Below are 16,295 nucleotides of genomic sequence, written 5' to 3' on the forward strand. Positions count from 1 at the left end.
AACTGTCCACTTTGTGTATGAAGATCAGTTACATCTGACTATATCAATATGGTGTGGTTAAAAAGCCCACATTTAAAGTGTCAATTTCATTATCAAGGGAAGATCATGGGGTAGTTTTTGGACAGACCTGCAGCTGGGGAGTTCAATACAGTCATGCAAATATGAACCCGACAAGAACCTGATCATTACTTACGAAGTTTTCTCAAGGTCTGGACAAGTTTGAAGCTAATATTCCCTTGACCATCCAATGTCCAGTGACCTTTATTTTTAATAAAACTGAACTACTGGCAGGGTTGATTCATATCAGCTCATTTCTGATAAAGCATCCCTGCTACACCTGGGTCCACAGTACCCAGAAGAATGACTCAGCAGAAACAGTAGGGTCTCTGAACAACCACAGGTGCTTATGCTAGTCACAGCTGCATGTCTGCAGCACTCCACAGCTGGTTCCACCCACTGGTTAACCACACACTTCTTTGAAAGCTACTCCGCTAATCATAGACTGTCTCAAGCTTAGAATTTTTCACTGGTGCAATGATACCTCTATGCTGGGGAGTACATGATTTGCTCAGAGAAACAAAAAAAACTCAGCTCTCTTGGATCTTTTGTTATCTTAATATCTACCTTTTCATCCTTTTCACAGGTAGATAATTTGAGTTCCCTTCCACTTTTCACCTTTCAAGTCCTCGTACATTTCTGCTATTTCTCCCTTTGACATCTGAAACAAGCTGGCTTTATAAGAGACAGTATTAGGAGTGATCCAAATACACCATGCATTTGAGCAACCAGATAGTGAATTTCTCCAGCTGAGCCAGGACTGCTTCCATGGCCTTTGCCATCAGCCCCAGTCTGAATTAGCAACATTAACCTTTGGCAACATCCTTGAGTTACAAGTTGTCTCTGCTCTCCTTCCATTCTTTACATACACTAACTCTGGCTTCACTTCCACTTACTTGTAATAGATTATGGCTGCTCACAGTCTTTTGTGTCAGATGTCGTTTAGCTGCAGCTGTGAGAAGCTGCCATTGGGCAGCACTGGCCCATAACATTCAATTTCCACTTTAACAATAAAATCCATCTTTGCTACAGATACCCCTCCTCACACTGCTTCATTTTGTTTTGTTGTCACTTGATGGCAACTTCATTCAATTTCAGTAACTTTATTTTGCTGCAGGTCTATGTGCAAACTTCCATAAAGTTAAGCCCATGTCTGCATGTCTGTCCCCTCACCCTCGAAAAACTAAATGTATGAACAGGGATGTTTTACAATTGCAACAAAGGGACTAAACAACAGTTACATGGCCAACTCGTATGTTCCTATATCTCATATATTCTCTCCCAGTTACTCCTTTTGACTCATTAATAACTTTACACTCTGCCTATCCACATGTAACAGAAAAGACTTTCTTGTAACTACAGCAATTGCACCACTTCACAGCTATAATGTCAGGACTTACCAGTGGATTTTTAAAAAATTCATACTTGGCATAATTTTTTCTAAAATACAGTTTATTTTCTTCTTCCATTACCCAATTTGACTGGACTTCCATTACTAATTCATGGTCCTCTATAGCTCTTCCTGCAAAAAAACACAAACAAATTAAAACAAACCCAAAACCCACATAACCTGCACCTTAAGAGCCTAAGAGTAGAATGTGGAAACACAAAGGTCAGGTAATAAAAATATTATTATATTAATTTGAACAAATACAAACAATGAAACAAGCAACCTGAACACGGTCTGCTACTTAGGTCCATGTTACACCAAACTGCTGTTCCACCTCAGTAGGGCCCAACTTCTGAGGTAGGTCACAAATGGGTTATGTTTGTTGTGCTTTGTTTCTTTTAAAGGGGCAGCTGGAGGCTTTATTCTATTGCGTGGCCAAATCCACATTCTCCCTGCAGCAGCCAGGCAGCTGTGTGATGCATGGGGCAGCAGTCAGGAGACCACTTCAGCCATTCACTCAGCCTGTCTGTGGTTTCTGTTGGAAATGTCTTCCTAGCAGCTGTAGGACTAGCATATGCAAAAGGAATGGTAAAAGTAAGCCATGAAAAAAATAAAAACCAAACCAAAAATAACCTACAAAGTGAATCCTAACGTGTAGTTTGTCTTTGCAGTGGGACAAGGGGAAGAAAAGGCAAAGAATTCAGTTGTAGCACAGCACTGGCAAACAGAAACGGTATTCTCACTGTTTTAGACTGCTTCTGCCATTTGGATTCTTGAGTGAGTTTTTCCATTTTACAGCCATATGAAATGAACTTAAAGGAAAGACATAGAATTTAAGAACTCCTCTAGATGTGTGGTGATTGTTGACATGTTGCATGCTTTGAGTAATGCAACATAACTACTCATAGTGCAGAAAGTTAAGCATAAATCCTCAAGACTATGCATATATGCATAATTTGTCACAATATTATTAATACTGCATATTTCCCCCCTCCCCCTTTTTTTGATACATTTCATCAGCTTGTGAATTGATATTACAAAAAAAAAAAAAAACAAAAAAAAACCAACACAATGGACATGCTTCCAAATGAACACGCAGTTTTTGTGCCCACTCGTATTTTGTTGTGGACTCAAACTAATGAGAATAAGATGGAATTGAACAAAGTCGTAGATTTTATTTAAATTATTATTGGCACCTCCAAATTTCAATTACACTCCAACGAGTTACAGGTTAAGAACAAATCTGACTTCTAAACTGATGTCTCTCTGCCAGTTATGGGGTTTTAAAATCCAATTCTGATCATGGTTTCAACAGGAAAAGGCAATTAAAAATTCATTATAAAAACCATGCAACTTACAATTTTCTGGTCCTAATTCTCTAATCCCATTTTCTTCACTTAGAAAAATTTTATTAGAAATTGTTTTTAAAAGTCCTAACATATAAAATAATAGTATTAAAAAAAAAAAAAAACCACCAAAATTTAATTAAGCATAACATTAAATTAATATAAATGGTAAATTTTTGTAAGTGGTCCTGGGTAAACAAACAGCCTAACTTTTATAAAGTGTAGTGTGGACAACGTCCTAAGAAATAAAAATTGAAACTCATTTGAAATCATTAAAACCTCTTTAGAACCACAATATCTTTCTATTGATCTTCTCTTGCCATCTTAGTCACTGCTTCATGCTTCCACACTGTCCAGTCTGTTGGGTAACAGCTTTATTGTAGCCCACAAATCTATAAGCTTCTTCAGGAAGTTTCCAGATAGCAAATTTAGAGACAATACACTTATACAGCTAAATTTCACCTCAGTGGGAAAATATCAAGCTCATAACTGGCAGAAGACAAAGCACTCTGATGATCAAACAGGGCAAAGTTAAAACTTCCACTGAATTTAACTCATTGCTGAGCCCATAAAGACAGAAATTAAGGATGCTACATGAAACTCACATATTGTAAGTGTATTAAATGAAGCACACAAAACCAGAAAACAAAAAATACCCCCAAAATAGAGAAAGTGAGACTTTGAAAAATGTTGTACATGCTGCTCTACTGCAAAACACATTCTTCAGATGCGAGAGACACTAAATAACTGAAGCTCTTCCTCAAAACCAGCATGTTTTTTTTCCTTTCAATTTTATAGAGAGAAAGTGTTCCTCTGGGATGACATCTAAAACTCCTGAATGCTTGGCATTGTGACATTTAAGAAAATACCATTTCCTCAAGACTTACTTCTTGGTACAAAAATAAGAAATTCTGCCATCACCCCAATGGGTGGGTAAGGCTGCTGGTATTTCTTTAAGGTGACATATCACAGAATATTCTACACTTTATTCAACTTACTTTCTTGAAGGAACCGAAATACTAACTTAGTGTCCTCCAAAACACAGCCCTCTAATCAAATCCCTAAACGTTGCCATGAAAAAACCACACTTTGGTATAGTTAGATCATTTTTTCTCTTCCAGCTAGACTGCAAAGTTTCTGCCTCCTTCTCTACCATCTCTTTATTACTACTACCTCTAACGTGAGGACCACCTTCTCCAAAACAGTGTCTCCTTAACTATGGAAAATAACTAAAGCACATGAAAGATTTAATATTGAAATCCATGACAGAATGCATTTCAAATGGTCTCTCTAGCCACACAAATCAGGGAGGGAATTAAATCAAATGAAAACCAGAAAAGCCATTGCTCAGTACTATTGCACAGATAATGCTTTGTAAGCCTTCCCACAGACTACCTAAAAGAATGCAGATAGTGAAATCAAAACAAGACAGTGAAACATAACAATGATGTGCCTGGCCAAGCCACTACTGCCTACTCACAGAGGAATCCTAGAATGCAAGTCAATAGAGCTCAATAGAGCTCAATAGAGCTGCAGAAGCAAAATGAAAAATGTTTACAGTCAACACAAATGTTTCTCACTAGAGAAGGAAAAATTTCAGCATGAAGGTAGTACTTTCTTTCAAAGGAAAACAGCTATGGAAAACTTCTGTTTTCACAGCTTGCCCTGTCTGTAGAGGGGAATTATGTGACCCAAACACCAAGGTACCTAATGGTAGGGATGACATAGCATCATCCAAATCCAGGCATACCTCAGCAGCCTTTAATAATCTCAGACAAGATGAAAAACATCTATGAATTTCTTCAAATTCAGTAGCCTGGGACAATGGGACAAAGAGGGAACATACCAGAAGCACACAGTTCTGAAATACACTGAGATTTATAGTACTGTAATAGTTCTTGTACTTTGGATAGTTGAAATAGAGCCCAGGCTACTGCAAAACTTTGGAGGTGGGTAGGAAGACTGAGCATCCGAGGTGACAGGGCAAAAGCAGTGGGTTGTGATGGGTGCCAAAAGGCAGGCAGATGGAGTACACCAGTCAGTGCCTCAGGGAGGTGGTGGAGGTGGAGGAACCATCTCACCTGCCCACTTGCCCTGAGTCAACACCACCTGGTCAGTGCTTGCCATGCAGCGTAGTGAGGATGCAACGATGCTTAATGTACAACAATACAGCTCCACACTAAAAGGCACATAGGACTGTGAAAACAGGACTATACAGACTGTGGATTTATGTTTTGGTTTAAGTGGAATATTTTTTTTTCCTTCTTTTTTAACTTTCACATGCAGGTACCTCCACACAGGAATGAGCGAACACTCCAGTGATGTAATTAATGTCTGTCTTGATTAAAAGCAGAACACTGTGCTCAGCTCACTACGATTCATGCAATTATGTCTAATTCAGAAGTATTCAGACAGCTGTTAGGTATTAAAGAAAATGTTCACTAACTGATGAATACTTTACTAATCCCCGAAATACTGGAATTTACATAAACATACACACTCACAGTATTTCTCCTTTCTATATCTATTTGTTTAATTTGGGAGCAGAAAAAGACTGTCCAAATTTCCATGGGTAAAATACACAACAAACACAGCAAACAGTCCAAAACTAAATCATCATTTGAAAAATATTTGTTCACACTACTCATCCAGTGCTTAAGAACATACTTAAAGCAAGTCAAGATCAATATGTTAAGTCTTTCAAACAAAACCAATCTAACACTGTCATAAAAATAAACCTATTATTATTCAGTATCATTAAAAACATAGAAGAAATCTCATGTTGCTCTTAGTAATGTTGAATTGCCATTTATAAGAGGAGGTTTAGACTGGATATTAGGAAAAATTTCTTTACCAAAAGGGTGATCAGGCACTGGAACAGCCTTACCAGGCAAGTGGTCGAATCACCATCCCTGGATGTGTTCAAAAACCAGCCTTTAGTGACATGACTTAGTGGTGGACTTGGCAGTCCTGGGATAGAGGTTGGACTTGATGATCCTAAAGGTCTTTTCCAGCCTAGTTGATTCTGTGATTCTAAGAAATCGTTTTATCTTAGAAATTATTAGATCATCTCTTTCTAAAATTATGCCCTAAGCACACAAGCAATTTTTATGATTTCATAATCTTAGGAAAAGCAACTTCACTAATGATTTTATACTGAAAACTTCCAAGAAATCCTCCAGACTGAAGAAAGCACTATCTGACAAAGAGTATATGAGCCACTATTGCTCTGGCATGGTTTGCCAGAAATGTCTTCTTCAATAGCTGCTACACTACTTAAACGCTACACCACTTAAACACCAGCCACACTATAAAATACAGAAAACGCTACTGCTATTTATATAGTAGTGCTGTCTAAATCCAGTTTTTATATCTCCTCTTCTGTAGCAGTGCTCAACCCAGATTTAACTCCGACCTTACTCTGAGCTGGAAGCATCTTACAACTGATACATTCAGTTCAAAAGGTTTTAAATATCTTTGAAATGTTACAAAGCAACAAAAAAAAAACCTGGAAAATGTTTGTGACTGCCTTCATGGGATAAAGGATCAGAAAAGGGCAGAAAACAGATTTAGCTTTTGTAGTTCATCTTTAAAATATGGCTGTTCAACATAATACAGTCAGAGCTGCACAGTTATTTTAAACAAATGCACAAGTCCAGACTCCCTAGGTAAATACACAGAAAGACAATAGCTTTTAGCCATATATAAATCTCCACAGCGTGGGGGGGGGGGGGGGGGGCAAAAGGTTGTTTTTTTGTTGATGGTGAGTGTTTTTTCAAAAATCTACAGTACTGGAGTTGCCAGGTATCAGTGCAGTATCTTCTGAGAATCAAGGACTCCAAGAAGTTTTCTATGCGTTTTAGGATGCAGGAAGGCCCCAAAACATTCTCTTTCTCAAGCCATGCTTTGCACTGGCAGCTGGAACTGCTTTTGAGGTTGCAGAAGTACTATCTTTGGTAACTCTAGTACAGTGCCAAAGTTAAATAATAATATGGAAGCTTTCAGTGACATGAAATTGAAAGCAGATTTTTTTTTTTAATGGTGTCTTCTAGTAAAGTTTTCTGATATAGTTCCTTATCAAAACCAAACACAATACAGAACTGAAAAGTAGTGCTGTAAAAGTAAGTAAGATTGACTAGAGTATCAGTGCCATACCACATCCTAGCAGTGGACTTCTAAACTCATCTTCTGCTGAGTGAAGTCTTTCATGTGTTCTGTATTTCTTACGTCTCTGCAAACATCCCCTTTGTCCTTGTATTAATTTATCTTAATGTGTTTTTATACTGCAAAATTACATCTCTACACTTGAAAAAGGTACAGAGACCAGAAGGCAAAACCATGGTTGTAATGTGAAACCATGGATTACACCTTTTAAACTGCATAGCAGAAAATGAAGGAATACTGATGATGTGGAAGGGGTTCAGTGTTTCATTTCCAGCAACTTAAAATACTAAGCATAACATCACTTCAACATAGCTCACTGGTCCATAAGTGGAAGTTTAGAAGAATGGTTTTGTTCTGCCTTTTAAATAGTCCTGTCCTAGAGTTCACAATAGATCTAGCCAAACTGAGTGCATTAAAAGAAAATACTGACAGCCTACTTCAATGTTGGTTTTGAATAATGAGTCTTATTGTCCAGATATAATAGCAGCGTGTAACTGCTTTCTGTCTTTGATGTCAGAGATTTCACTCAGGTGTGTTGGAAACAGCAAAGCTTTTGTTGTCTTGCTAGACAAGCAGGAAATACCAATAAAAGACGAAGAACTGACAAAGAAAAGCAAGGAAGAGCGAAGAAGAATTTGCATTGAGAACCTTAAATGGGCAGCATCTTCCAAATCATTCTTACATGTGCAGCAAAAAGTAGTGTGAGGCAAATGCACTATGACAAAATGTACTTTATAGCTATGCTTTCAACAAAAAGAGAAACAGACACAACAAGCCCCCAAAAGAATAAATTCACACAAGTCCTCCATCATTTAGCTTCCAAGCCTTTCTATAACAATTACACTTCTATGTGAAAATGAAAACCAAACACCTTGTTTACTGCCATACAATTGTATGGTATTAATCTTACCTAAACCTGTGTGGGTAAGTTGTTCAAACAGAGTCCAGCTATGGTCATCAATGTAGTGGTTCTTCAGTATCAAGAGCTGACATACATCCCTGGCTGTTATATCGCTTGGTACTTCCAAAGCTCTGCTAGTATTGTCTTCACTATATACTTTAATTACCTGCAATAAATAAAAAAGCTAAAATATCTGTAAGTTTAACTTTTGATTCAGTTAGTTCAAATACATTCCTCTCTCATATTCATGACTGAGACAAGAACCTATACATTTAGGATGCAATACTAAAGACAGCCATTTCTCTCTAGAGCATGGTGTAATTGAGAACAAAACAGCTGAGTAAAGCGTATCCCACTTCTAAGTTTGGCTACTGGTCATCTTTTGCCACAGGACACCAAAAAGATTGTTGCATTCACTTAAAAAAAAATATATATATAATAGAGAGGTAAATAAACCTGGTGAAAACGTACATTCTTACATAAGCTAAAGAAGAAATCACAGAGGATAAACAGTGAAACTCAAGAATTCAGGGATTGCAGAACTGTAAGAGTTGATACAGAGTTAGTTCAGAGAACAATCAGATTCAAGAAGCTCATAATTCTATAAATAGAACAGGAAATGCTACAGACATGCTTCAAATTTTCACAAGCAAGAACTGAAGCTATGAGTTAATAAAAAGACATACAAACATACATAATAAAAAAATATCATACATGTGAAAAAAATTACCATCATATGAGGACCAGAGAAGTAAACAAAATGTTGTAGAAGATGTAGATGTAAAAAATCTTGTAACAAATATACAGTTTTTATTGTGTTCTATCAGTATTTTTTCCAAGTTTCTTTATTCTACTGGAGGGGGTGTGGAGGGGAGGAAGAGGAGGAAATGCAAACTCTTATGAGTTATCCTGTCACCTTCACTTTTAAATGTCAGTTAAAAAGTTATTTTTCTCCACTGGTACACCCTTAGGAATGGGTGTCCATAATTTCCTGAAGAACTGAAATTAACCTTGCTGATGCTTAGTTTCAAATGAAGAGGCTGAGGAAGTCTTACTGCATAGTGATTGTTTGAAAGAAGGCATGACCATTTAAGTACTTTTTCTGTATTTTCTTTACCTGAAGGAGAATTAATCGAATTAGATGAATCTCTGAACTCGATGGAACTGATGCAAGTCCCCACAGTGACTGAGCCCATTAGGGTCAAGGCAGAAGGGTTTTTTTCTGGTATAGGAGTAGAAAATAATTTCATATTCCTCACAGAAGTCAAGAAACCCAATACTCTTTTAGATTTCCTCTATTCTGCATTTTTTAAAAGTAGACAAAATACAAACAGTGAAAAATATTGACAGTCCCCACACAAGGATCAACTCCTATCTGTGGTATTATATGTGGGAATGGTAACACAGTTCCCAGAATAAAAGAGATGTTTGAGATTTTATTATAAACACGGGCAGATAAACATGAACAGTAGGTAGAGAAGATCTGATGCAACATTAAACATGCCATAAAGTCTTCCAGGTACTCAGAAACACACTAAGTTATCAGGTCTGGTATGAAGTACCTTGTATTTTCAAACAAGCATTTTCACTGGAAAGCTGCTCAATGTCATGAGACAGGGAAGTAAATACAAAATTCATCCTCAAGAATCAGATTTATTCACCAATATTTACATTTTTCAGTACTGTGAAGTAACTGTGTTATTCATTCTCTACCAAAACAACGAGAGTCTGAATGTCCATCCCCAGTGCAGTGCTTGCTGTGTACTGTGTCAATGGAAACGCTAAGCAGCTCACTTGCTAGTGACAGTGGCCACAGCAGTAAGGAATTCAGCACAGCTTAAACTACCCCGCCTACCCTGTCTGTGCCAAAGCACAGGCATCCTCAAGACAAAGAGCATCAAAGATGTTTTGAATTTATCCCCAAAATCCTCTCAGTTTATACGATTCATCCATATTCATCAGAATACATTACACACCTCACCTGAACTTTATACACAAAACCTAAACATGGTTGTAAGCCCTTCATTAGACAAATTCTTAAAGACAAATGAACATGATATTGTCAGTCAGTCCTTAATTTGCTGCCTTACAAAACACATGCTGATTTCAAGCATCTAATGAATAATCAGCAATGTATTGGTGCCCTAACCTGTTACAGCAGCTCCTGTAACCAGTTGTGCTAAAGTTGGTAAGTAAGTGAGCAAAGAGACACAACTTTATCTCCTGCCATGTGCTTTTTTCCCACTAACTGCAAAAATTCTTCCTTGACCTCCACCCCAAATCAGGTCAGCTCACCCACAATTTCTAAACATCAGAGCAAGGAAAAAGGACTCCATTTGAAAACCACATAGTGATTAAAATACCTTTATGGCCTTACTCCTCTTCATAATGTGTTTTTCACTATGGAACTACATATATGCCAGTTCTGTTACAAACTTTGGCCCTGTGTATTAGATCAGCATGAAGTCCATGATGATTTGCCTTAATATTTCAGCTAATAAGTGATTACAGCTCAAGAGCTCCACACAAGTTTCAGCCACCCTTGACACAACATCAATCTCCAAGATACAGCAGTCATTAAAAGTGGTGAAATCTGTCTCTACTCATGAATCAACTACCTCAGAGCAAGAGTCTTCCCACAAAAAGAGGCAGACCTGGAGAAAGTAGATCCAAAGTTTCCACAGGCCTAAGCTGCATCCCACTACTAACATTCAATACAAAAGGCAAGAAGACCACATCGAAATTGAATTGAATGACCAATACCACCAAAGCAGCCATGCTTGGTTTCCTAAAATGTCTATGCTTTGGCAGCATTCCCAAGTGGGACTGGTTAGCAATGAAGCATGCTTGCAGTATGGTCATGTCCCATGCACACAGACACACCAAACTCCTGCTCCAGTCACACAGAAATGATGTTTTGCAGCCCAGGATAAAAGCAGTATGAACTATGTAAAATCCTGCAGTATTTACAGAGATTCAAATATGAAGTTAAAGAAGTGTCTAGCATGCTGTGCTGTGAATGAGGTAGAGGGCTATACAGGTGAGGGTACAAAACAGCACCCCATCACCTTAAAACATGTACTACTCTGGGCAGCACTGAAGGTCAGGGACAGCTTCATTAGCCTCTTCAGTTAGTCTGTATGAGGCTGAATCTAAAACATTTTACAGGCTAATGTTCCAGAAAGGAGAGAGACAGTATAATTAAGAGAGAATTAAAGAAGAAGAGAATTAAAGTGACTTTCCTAGTTCTGGACTAGATGATCATTGTAGATCCCTTTCAACTGAAATACTGTATATCTCAATCATTTCTCCATAATGCCAGGGTAAGAATCCATGCCAGTGCCCTGGCTAGGGACCCTGCCAACATGTACTAGCCACTGTAGTTTTCTCCAGGTACTCATCAAGGTGGTGTGCTTGTTTCACAGCAAGAGCACGTACAGCCCATGCTGAGGCCCCTGACGGATGATTTTTACAGAAATTCTTTTTAAAAGGGTTAAGAGTCGCAGTAGAGATGACTACACTCTTATTGCTGAGGAAATAGAAAAAGACTTTTTAAAATGCTGAAGACAGCAGCACAAGTCATAATAATGAGCTGCCTGCGGCCATTCAACTCAGGGAGTGTGAAGCCTTGGAGGTGGCCTTGGACTACAGGAGCACAGCTAAAACAAAACAACATAACAAAAAAAAACAATGGGAAAAAAGAAACCACCCGGAGTTTATATTCTCTGTGAGTATTTTCACTTGGCTTTCTCAGTATAGTGAAATAAATCCTGCACAAGTCTAGGACAATGGATCACCCCTGCTCACAGCTATGACACGTTATCTTATAAAACACAAATGCTGTGCCCTTTTTCCTTTCCTTGCAAGGGAGTCAAATACAGCTGAAGACAACAGTCACCTAATAGACCCTTCTGAACTTCTGCTACAATTTTATTTTAATGAATTGAATATGAAGTGTAAATCTCATGAGTTAGAGTGACCTCTGACGGGTTTTTAATTAGAAAAAGATGCTCGTTCTGTGCTTTCTGCTGTGTTTGAAGCAAAGTCCCCGGTAGGATTTGCTGGGAATGTATTTGTCCCATGGGGATTCGTTCATACAAATAACGGTAAATTCAAAATCCCATATTTCCTTCTAAATATGTTGCAATAAATACTTCCTTTGCCAGAAATAGGGGATGCTCTAAGAATTAAAGGGTGGCAGGATTATGCTAAAGATGCAGTTACAATCACCTCCCACAGAGATAAGGAAACCTGACTGACCACCTCTTTCTTTTTATTAGCAGTTACGATCATGCACTGGGCTTTCCAGTCATCCCCACTCTCTTCTATTCTTTTCCTGAAAATTTGACTGGTTTAAGCCCAGCCATAAATCAGAACCACGCAGCCGCTTGCTCACTCCTCCCTTCCTCCTCCCCCCACTACCAGAGGGATTGGGAGGAGAATTGAAAGAATGTAACTCCCATGGGTTCGGATAAGAACAGTCCAGTAACTAAGGTATAACACAAACCCACTGCTGCTACCACCAATAATAATAATGATAAGGGAAACAACAAGGGAAGAGAATACAACCACTCACCACCCACAGACCGATACCCAGCCTGACTGAGCAGCAATCTTACCCTTCCAGGTAACTGCCCCCAGTTTTACATCCTGGGCATGATGTGCTGTGGTATGGAATACCTCTTTGGTTAGTTTGGGTCAGGTGTCCTGTCTCTGCTTCCTCCCGGCTTCCCCTCCTCCTTGGCAGAGCATGAGACTCAGAAAGTCCTTGGTCAGAGTAAACATGACTGAGCAGCAACTAAAAACATCAGTGTTATCAGCACTTTTCCCAGGCTGAAAGTCAAAAACACAGCACTGCACCAGCTACTAAGACTGAGAAAAATGACTGCTACTGCTGAACCAAGGACACACACAACAAAAAGATTTTAATTGAGGAGAAGCTGTCATTATCATTTTCATTACCGCACACTCTTGAGCTTTGTTCAAGCTATTTAAGTTCCCTTGACTATACCTTTAAGTAGAAAGTTTGAAAAAGTTGCCTCAGTAGTGTTAAAATTTTCCCTTTCCTGCCTACTTTATAAATATAAGGAGATTTTAGTTGTTTCCAGAGCCAGAAAAAGAAACATCTCAATAGATTCCATTTAAACCACTGGAAGTAAGAAATTAGCAACTCCAAGATCCTCTTATAAGAAGCTGAGCATGGTAAGTATTAATCATTTTCATTGCCTATGGGAGCAGGCAAGGATTACAGCCTTTCTTTTTCCATTTTTCAGTATATTAAAAATCAGCCAAGATCCCAGAAGTATGTGTAATGCATCTTTATCCCTCCAAAAAATTATTTGGTTAAGAAATATTGCTTCAAAGTAAAATATATTGTGTTTCACTAATCGTCTGCACTCAGAATGTAAAATCAATGTTGACAAATATAATATAGTATTTAACACAGAAAACAAAAAGGGAGACTCAAGCTTTTATACTAGAAAATAATCAGATGGGGAAAAAAATCCAGAAACTGTTTAAGAGAATAAGTAAAAGAGCACATAAGGCAATCAGTGTGGGAGGAAGGAGGAGCAATAGAAGGCTGGACTCCCCCAAGTCTTCTTTCACACTCAATCATCATCTCCACTGCAATAATTAAATAATATGTTTCGTACACTTTTAAGAGAGGGTGTCCAAGTCTGATTCTTCAGAATTTTCAAGCCATCTGTTTTGAAAGTTCCAATCTGCAGAAACAGCACAAACATATGGAAAGACCATACCCTGCACTGAGGAATTTCAAATTTCACAATAATTTCTAACATGTGAAAGAAGCCAGGTAGATCCAACAAAAAAAGAACCACTCAGCACATGGAGTCCATATTTAAGCGCCTACATCAAAATGGCCTGACATTTACATGACTCTTAATGCTCCCTTAAAACCATTAAGACAGTATGCATAACCAATAATCAGACCCTTTAAAAAAACCCAAAAAATAAAAATCAGGCCACTTTCATTTATAAAGATACAAGCTCCTAGGTTTAGCTTATCATTTCTACAATTATTTTTCCCCCATGAATAAAACATTGCACATTTTGTACTTACAATTTCAGTCACATTTATGTTAAATGTAGAGTCATTGTACGCAAAACCAGGCCTTGAAAAAGTCTTACGCTCCAGGGTGCCATACTTCCCCTGAGATCCTGCCTGATAGTGTGCTAACCTCTCTCTTTAGTGCCAACTAACAGGCTATTTGCCTGAAGCATTTGTTCTCCAACTTCCAACCTTGCCCCCTGCTAGATAAAGTTTTTTGCTTATTGATATTGGCAAATGGTAGGGGAATTTGGAGTATATTTGAACTACAATGGAAGTACTTGGAAATTTCCAGCATTTTGAACTATTTTATGTCTTCTAGCAATAGTCTGTCTTGATTTTAGAGTGAACTGGCAAAATTCTGCATTCATAAAACCATTTAAGGGCAGTATAACTCACAACTAGTTAAAAAAAAATATAAGCATGTCAATAAAGTTATAAAGTTTGCTGTCTTCATTACCAGGTGTGAATGAAAGACTTCCCCTTCAAGTATCCCTGTCTATAGTTTAAAGGCCAGCTTCCAATATTTCTGTCCAAGGGGAGGATTTCCAGGTCAAAAAGACCCCAACCCAAAACAAATCAAACCCACAGTGCATATAATGGTAAACTGCAGCTGCTCATTGTAAAGCAACTGTTTTCTCAATCAACACAACAGGAGCTTTCCAAAATTTGTCCTGTACATGTTTCTGTGAGCCTTTATTCGCATAAGACCACTGACAAGCTCAAATTCTCTAACAATTCATTGATTTCTTGACTCAAAACATGATTTTTTTTTAGGCATAAATATTCTGTGAGAAGGTATTCAAATAAATGATTAATTTCATGGTAACAGTATGTGCACATTATCTATTAAAACAATTTCTATTTATTTTCTGGGCACTAGAGCAGCTGTCAATATCTGACAGTTACTCCCCTCCCCCATATGCTTAGTACTGTTTCTGTGCCCTACCTAATCCAGCACAAGACTGACCATCGCATGAAAAAGAAAGTAAACAGCAATGTGAAGAAGTAACATAAAAATATTTGAGATTAGCTATAGGGAAAAAGGTCCAATCCACTATTTGCCGTCTGACTTTGGGCAAGTCAATATTAGTCCCTCAGTTTCCTTTTTGTAAAATGGGGCAGGGGAACTGAAATGTGTTGCTGTACAGCAGGGTAACAGATTGAACTCATTAGGATTTATAAAGCACTTAGACTTACTCATAGGACTACTGCTTTAGATGTGCAAACATGCTCTATTATAAAATGGGAGGTTAAATTATGCAGATCTCCAAATTATAATAAGGTATGTGCAAAAATATACCACCAAATTCCTTTCAAATGAAGGTTATGACAATCACATTATGATATTAGAAAAAAATGTCTGAATGAGGACAAAGCTGACATGTAATCATCTCAAAGACAATGTCAGTAAAACTGAAAAGAAACAAGGTTTGAAAGACAACAGGAAAGTTAAAATATAAATATTATTTAATCATGAATTTGATACATTCACATTTTCAATATTGGCTAGCAGAAGCAAAATATAGTTATAAATAGTAATCAAACAGTTATAGATTTCATTTCTCTGTATAAAACTGAACAAAAGGCAAGATACAGAGAAAGTGATTTCCACACTGGACAATTAATTCATCGTACAACTACTTCTACAGCAGAAAGTGCGATTATTAACTACACAATAACTATACTATAATTGGAGAACTAAATAACAGGTATGTTGTGAAGTTTAACATCCTGAAAGAAAGAACTGCAGTAATAAACATGCAGATTAAACACAGAAAGGGAAAGTTTTATCACTATCAACAGCCATTACCACAACAAAGGACCAAATCAAGGGTAAGAAATGCAAAACCACAATACATTCCTTAAAAAGAATGCACATTATTTATAAGGAAAGGTGAGCGTGCAACAATTTATTTAAACAGAGTCTCAAATTATTTTGCCTTACAAGAGATGTTTTTCAGACTATGGAGATTCCAAACAAAAGCAGCTAAAAAGGTATTTCAAGTACAACTGGTAAGATGTGTATGATAGCTGTGAGGAAATTTAAGCATCATTTGCAAAAATTTAAAATAATGCAATTCCATGGAATAGCAGAAATGAAAGGAAATTAGCAGGTTTGCCAAATGATTAAGCAGTCAAAGAATCACTAATTCAAGATAAACACACTGCAGAGCAGCTAAATGATTTATCTGCATTAATTATTCACAACAGATATAGAGGAACATGTTCTCCCAGATCTCCTCTTTACAGGTGAAATAAAATTGCCAGTTTAAATAGAAGGAATGCTGGAAATGAAAAAGAAAAAAAACAAATAGTTATCAGAAGGTTATACAGTCTAAAATGTAAAGAAATGTAAGTGGCAAA

At 37.5% G+C, this 16,295-nt stretch overlaps 1 protein-coding gene across 1 annotated transcript in view; it reads right to left on the bottom strand.

The window, feature by feature from the left end:
* Positions 1-11: 11 nt before the first annotated feature.
* LOC134169719 (growth factor receptor-bound protein 14-like) overlaps positions 12-16,295 on the bottom strand; it is a 45,725-nt gene continuing 29,441 nt past the window's right edge. The window contains 3 exon segments of the mRNA XM_062630514.1: positions 12-718; positions 1,458-1,579; positions 7,868-8,024. Coding sequence (XP_062486498.1) covers positions 638-718; positions 1,458-1,579; positions 7,868-8,024 — 360 coding nt within the window. The 3' untranslated portion in view covers positions 12-637.

Source organism: Pezoporus occidentalis, unplaced genomic scaffold (genome assembly GCF_034315485.1).
Source record: "Pezoporus occidentalis ecotype Australia unplaced genomic scaffold, CSIRO_AGI_Poc_V1 ctg354, whole genome shotgun sequence".
NCBI lineage: Eukaryota > Metazoa > Chordata > Aves > Psittaciformes > Psittacidae > Pezoporus > Pezoporus occidentalis.